The 6,483-nt window shown below is 35.2% G+C and overlaps 1 protein-coding gene across 1 annotated transcript in view; it reads right to left on the bottom strand.

Annotated features, from left to right (window-relative positions):
* LOC102587439 (proteasome subunit beta type-6) overlaps positions 1–4,435 on the bottom strand; it is a 7,715-nt gene extending 3,280 nt beyond the window's left edge. Inside the window, exons 1-5 of the mRNA XM_006360593.2 lie at positions 4,152–4,435; positions 3,994–4,070; positions 2,251–2,306; positions 1,740–1,812; positions 179–290 (exon numbers count right to left, since the gene is read on the bottom strand). Of these exons, the coding sequence (XP_006360655.1) occupies positions 179–290; positions 1,740–1,812; positions 2,251–2,306; positions 3,994–4,070; positions 4,152–4,263 (430 nt within the window). The 5' untranslated portion in view covers positions 4,264–4,435. The remainder of the gene's footprint in view (positions 1–178; positions 291–1,739; positions 1,813–2,250; positions 2,307–3,993; positions 4,071–4,151) is intronic.
* Between the last annotated feature and the right edge of the window lie 2,048 nt (positions 4,436–6,483).

The following is a 6,483-nucleotide window of genomic DNA, read 5'->3' as shown; positions in this document are numbered from 1 at the left end:
CTTTGTAGAGATCAATTCCCCCCCCCCCCCCCCGAATGGGGCTACTGAAGAGTCTTGCTTAAGTAGTTTCAGGAATAGGGGACAAATTTTCTGTGAGCTGAAAAGAACCTTCAAAAGCCAAGTATTTCTGGAGGTATACATGCACGAGATGACTAAAAAGTACAGATTAATAGCAAACCTCCAATAGTAAAAGGTTGCTCCAAGACTGCGCCTCCAAGAGGGATTCCATAGATCTTTCCTCCTTCATATTTGTCCCAACCACCAACAATCAGTCCTGTCTGGAGCCTATCCTGGACATACAGAGAGCAATGGATCAAATAAGTATAAAAAGGTACATCATAAATTAACCTAGGTAGTGTATTAGTTATGATGTAACTGGCTAGTGATTCCTCTCTACCTCACACGAGGTAGGTGTAAGGTATGCATACACCCCACCCTCCCCAGATCCACTTGTGGAATCCACAGGTATGTTGTTGTTAGTATGTGTTGAAAATATAATTAAATAATAAAAGTGTGCTCTTTCTAATTTTCTAATTCTCAACAGTATGTAACCTAGTGGTCAATGAAGTGGGTATAAACCTTTGCGACCATGTTGAAATCCTAATTACGATAAGAAAGCACTAGGTGATTTCTTCCCATCTGCCTATGCCAAGCCTTGGCAGGCAAAGTTACCCAGTAACTGTGTTGGTGGGAGATAGTAGGTTCCAGATGAACAGTCGAGGTGCACGCAAGCTAGTCCAGCCACCATCTTTATCAAGTAAATATTACATTTGACGTATTTTTGTCATAAAAAAAAAAGATCCGTTTTTTTACGGACAGTTAAAAATTCTGGAATACACTTGGTGGGGATCTATAGAACAGCACATGAAAACAGAGTGCAAAAAAAGACAAGTTCACCCAAAATTCCAAGCAATTATTTACATAATAACAGCATAGTAGCAATGGTAAGCTTGTGAACAAGAGTTGTAAAAGCTATTGTTTAAACCTTTTGGGCTAATTAATTTAAATACCAAATGGGTATTTATGCACTACTTCATTTGGCATAAATATATCCATGAGAGGGAAAAAGAAAATGCATGTGTGGTGAAACTGCATACATTTCTATAAATATTATAGTGGCACAATTATGAGGAAATAATTCATAATGATTAAACGGTTTAAGTTCACTAAAGAAAAACACAAAAGTAAAAGTGATGTTATAAGTCTGGAGAAAACATATATAATGAGATCAACTCAAAATTAACCATAATTTCCTGAGTTAGATATGAAGACTTTCGCTTCTAAAGCTTTCCATCTCTGTTTAGAACATAATCACAGTTCGATATTCAAATCAATACTAAGTGTCAGGGTTAAATTGATTTTACAAAAAGTGCAGCTAAGACCAGCCAAATTTTTACTACTATCAGATGGGTAAGAGATTGCTGGTAATAAAGGAAAATGTCCAACTAGACGGTGAAAGGCTGACATCATATTTTATTGAACCATCAAAGATGCGCACGAAATATGGCACAAAATTACTTGAACACAATTACCAGTTATCACTATTTGTTGAGACTCATGAGTACACAACCCTGATCTATTCACATTACAGAGGACTTAAAGAGATAGACAATTTTCAAGCAATAATGCAAAGATATTTACATTACAAGTAAAAGAGGAAAAATCAAGTGACGAATAGCTAATAAAAATTTATATTAATGGGGGAGACTAAGAAAGAGTATAATGGTTACAGAGCAAACCTTGTTGTTGTAGGATAATAACCTTGCAAGGTTCGCAGCAACCTTGACAGTAGCTGGCTGGCCCAGCTGTATCCTGCATTCACAAGAAGACCCAAGATTAGAAGTTCCTAAAAATAACTCTGCATACTGAGTTGGATTATCTAGAAAAAAAACTTTGCATACTAAGCCGGCAAACAATACTGCTACACTATAAATTTACTTCCTTCGAAAAGTAGATACACAAACAAGAGAGCCAATTCATGTCCCTAGTTATAGAAGATGTGATTCAAACATCAATAAAATATACACAAAAAGAGAGAACCAATTTTACAATAAAGAAGATAGCTATGAAGAAGCTAACAATTATTATTGCGGCTTATAACCAGGCCAAAAGAAAAGAACAGCAGATACCATTAAAAGAAGTTTTGGGCGGAGGGGTTGTGGGGTTTGCAAGTTGTAAAAGGTGTGACCATAATAAGCACTTCAATAATTAAAAGATAAGAACAAATTCTAATCAAGGGAAGAAGCTTACGTGTGTTGGTGCAGGAAGTAGCGAACATAGTCTGAAATAATTTGGGAGTCTGCTGCCTGCAAAAGCGAACATTGTATATAAGTCATAAAGAATTCCACTTTCTAGGATTTATTTTCAATCATCAAGGAACTTGTACTTCTCAGTACCTTATGACTGTCCAAATTTTTCTCTAAACCATCAAGTTCAAACAACAAGTTTTATTTCACGTGTAATTATGCACGTGAAGCTAATATTGTTGGTAATGGAGTTCTATCTCAACCAAAATGGTAATTGTGGACAAAGGATTAGAAACTTTGGTCCATAGGTGAGCACAGTCTTATGCTTGATTCATTAGAGTAGGCAGATGTGAAGTGTGCTAATTAGAGCATCAACAACACTTCTGGGTGTGGCCAACACAATGGATAGACATGAAATAGTTCAATGCTTTAGTGTCATCAACAACAACATACCCAGTGAAATACCACGAAGTGGGGACTAAAGTAAATGCACCAGTCCGGAATTGCAGCTCAAAAGCTTGTGGGGACTTAGCTACTGATGATAGATAGTGTAAAGAGGATAGGACAGTGGATTATTTAAGAGTGGGAATGGGACAAGGTTGAGGAATGCCGTCCCAATGATATGAAGGGGGTTAAGGCCGAAAATAACTCTAGGTAAGACTTTTTTACATGGAGCTACTAGAAAAAGGCATAAGAAGGTAACAAGAAAAGAGTGACTTTTTACAATTAGTGGTAGGACGAGATTCAGTTTTTAGTGGCGAAAAATCTTAGGAAAAGAAAAATTGTTATGAATTGCATATGTAAGAAGTACAGGGATGACAAAAACTACCTCAAGTTGTATTATAGCTTTACCTCACAGATATGGACTGTGGTTTTGCTATGTCCAACATTCCATGGGTTTCACTAAGACTGTGGATGAAGCAATTCAAGTTGGAGACTAGAAAAGACAGGCAAAGAGTCGACGGTAGCCTGGAGAACATCACTGTTGTGTCTCTTTTGGCTTATTTGGATTGAAGAAACATGGATTATTGTAGAATACTAAAACAACGTTAAAGTATTAAAATACGTTTTGTTTCATTTGTACTATTGGTGTAAAGAGAGGATTCACACTTGTATTTCATAGATCGGATGACTTGTTAAATGATGGTGGTTGAGTCACTGAGCGACCAGTGGCGAGTCAAGATGTACACTGAGAGGGTTAAAAATATGATAAGTGAATACATGATGAAGCCCAAGGAGGTTCAAATATTTTCTCCTTGTTAGTAGTTCCTTGTCAAATAAAAAGGGAAAAAACAAAAATGTATTTCACCAGAATTAACAAAAGGAACCACAAACCAAGCATGATTACACATTTAACTCATAGACCGTCCAAATGTACAACAACAACAACAACAACATACCCAGTGAAATTCCACTAAGTGAGGTCTGGGGAGGGTAGTGGGGAGGGTAGAGTGTAACGCAGACCTTACCACTACCTATGGAGGTAGATAGTTTGTTTCCAAAGACCGTCCAAATGTACAGTTGCATAAAACATAACTTCGTGAATCAGCTCTATTCTGCTTATTCTAATTAAAGTACAATTACATGATAAACAAAATTCATGTTACCATGGTCTATTAGCTCAATAAGAATGCCAGGTAACTGTTACTTAACGAGATATTAGTGCCAAATTTAACCCTTTACCACAAAGCCCAAATTTTTTAAACCAAATAACAAGATATCAATATGGCATTTAGAGAAATCATACTGATCCAGAGCGGCAAACGTAGACATTATCAGTGAGCTGAGTGATCTTATCAGAAGCCCTATTCGCAACATACATTCCTGAAAAGAAAAAACACAAATTAATTTTAAAAAATCTGAAAAATGATGAATGAGTGAGGGAAGGGATGAGATTTGAGTTACCGGTGCTGGTGCGAGAGTCAGCAGCAAGTACAACGCCGCCATTGTAAGTAACACCGATTATGGTGGTGCCCATGGAGTGGGGCTGGTTAACATCGACCGAAGCATTTTCCATCTTCCACAAAATCGATCAAACTGGCAAAGCGCTACAAGTAAATTGAAGAAATGATGAAAATACTAATTGGAATTGGCTTATACTATTACGTGAAGAGGAAGAAATACTTGGTAGCTCCCAATTACTGGATCACTACCCAAAAGAAGTCGACAAATTAGCCTCTTATTTTTGGAACTTCACTCAAAACGGTCCCTAATATTTAAGGGGCATTTTCGATCCATAACATCAAATTTTATATTAAAATAATATCAGTACTATGTTAGTATTAATTATTTCGATAATTTTTATTATTTTTTTATCAATCAATACGCTAGTTATATTAATGCATAAGAAGGTTTAAAGAGTTAAAAAGATGTCATAGCATCAATTATAATTCCTTTAGAAAAATTAGAAAGCCAAACAATTTTATGTAATGACGAAATAAAAACTTTGCTAAATTATATGCTACTACAAGTTTTCAAATGTCTTCACAAGTGTTTGTCTCCTATGCTTCTTTATAGTGCCATATGCATCACATTTTTTGCATTTAATAAGACTTGCACCTTTGCCCAACCCTTTTCCTTGCATTATCCAGAGCTATATAAATTGTGATTGCTTCAATAGTGATGATTTTTCTCAACATATTGAATTGGGGTGCCAAAGGCTTGAAGCGAATTACCATAGCTATTCATAGCCACCACACACCAATATTTGTAGTCTTCTTCTTCTTATGTACACTAGCATCTACAAACAAAATAATATAATCTTGTGTCACAATTATATTTCTATCATTATTACAAGCAAATATAATTGTAGAAAAAAGTATAGGAATCAAACCGTTTTCATATTCATGAAAATCAAAAAGAGTTTTGTTTACAATATCATTGGATTCAAAAATTTCTCCATTGAAACTCTTCGAATTTCTTGCCTTCCAAATTTACCACATGATAGAAATTCTCATTCTAATTCAGCACAATGTGCAGTCTTGTTTGTCTTTCCTTATGATAATCAACGCTTAAAGGTTCGTTTATATCATCATATTTCAAATCATTATCAATTACACAAGCAGTCCCCTGAACTGTGTCATTGATATTCTACTTAGCAAAGTTATCTTCCTCCACAAAAGGTTTTTTTTTTTTTACTTTATTAAAGAAATGATGTGATGTGAAGAAAGGAGAATTTCTTTGTTTCCGTTGTCCTTTTTGTGTCCACTCCATTATGATTCAATAGTAAAACATTTGATCCAGTACCTTCAACACAATTCACAATCTGCATGCCTTTACCACTCGTGAGGCTAGGGGAGCACAATTTTGATTATATTGTCGTCTTGGATTGGTGCCCAACAAATTTGTGATTTTCAGCCCTCATCCATATGTTAAACTGGTTTCTCTTAACATTATCTTTTTGTACATCTCCCTCACGGAGAAGCATGATCTTTTTGTATGTATTCCACAATAATAGCAAACATATATATGACAGATTTTTTTAACGAAATTTTATCCATTTTTCCTCTAAGCATGTCTTTATTAATTTTATACTCATTAAGACCTTTAGACGTATGTGTCCACCATCCTCGCTTCCATTTTTCGGTATAGCGACATCAAATATTCCCCCGCAAGCATGTCCAAACTAATTGCCTACTTCATAAGATATCCAATGTAGTGGTATGTTCCAGACTTGGAGTCATATTTCAGATATGTTAAATATATGAGAGTTAGTATGGAGTTCTGGTTGTCATTGATATATATGTAATATGTTGAGCAGATATTTATCATAGAGTCATGCTATTTTTCTTCATGTCGTCCTTGAATCAGAAAACAAACTGAAATAGATTCTTACCTATAAATAATACTTTCAGACCAACTAAAGTCATTGTATTTTTCATCCTTAGCACACCAATCCGCAATCACCTTTTCGAGCATACTTACTTTACAATTTTTCATACTAGACATGAACATAAATCTCAATTGAATCATGTTCCTCCTCCGTAAGAATAACTTGTGAAGTCGATTCGTAATCTCGTCAGCATCCTAAGAACAATAGCCAAATAAGTTGAATGTCTTTAAGTTGAACTTTGAAAAATATAGATTTGTATAAGAATTGTGAAGCAGCAAAACAAAAAACAATGTTGAAATACGCTAAAAGGATTAAACTTAGTAGTTTAGTGTTTTTTTGTGAATGAAAAATTGAGGAACGTGGGTAATATTATGGACAACGTGGTTAGTTATCTTAATAGTCGGA

This window comes from Solanum tuberosum, unplaced genomic scaffold (assembly GCF_000226075.1).
Source record: "Solanum tuberosum cultivar DM 1-3 516 R44 unplaced genomic scaffold, SolTub_3.0 scf00328, whole genome shotgun sequence".
Classification (NCBI taxonomy): domain Eukaryota; kingdom Viridiplantae; phylum Streptophyta; class Magnoliopsida; order Solanales; family Solanaceae; genus Solanum; species Solanum tuberosum.
The sequence above is the reverse complement of the archived record's forward strand: the minus strand, read 5'-3'. Positions and strand labels throughout refer to the sequence as shown.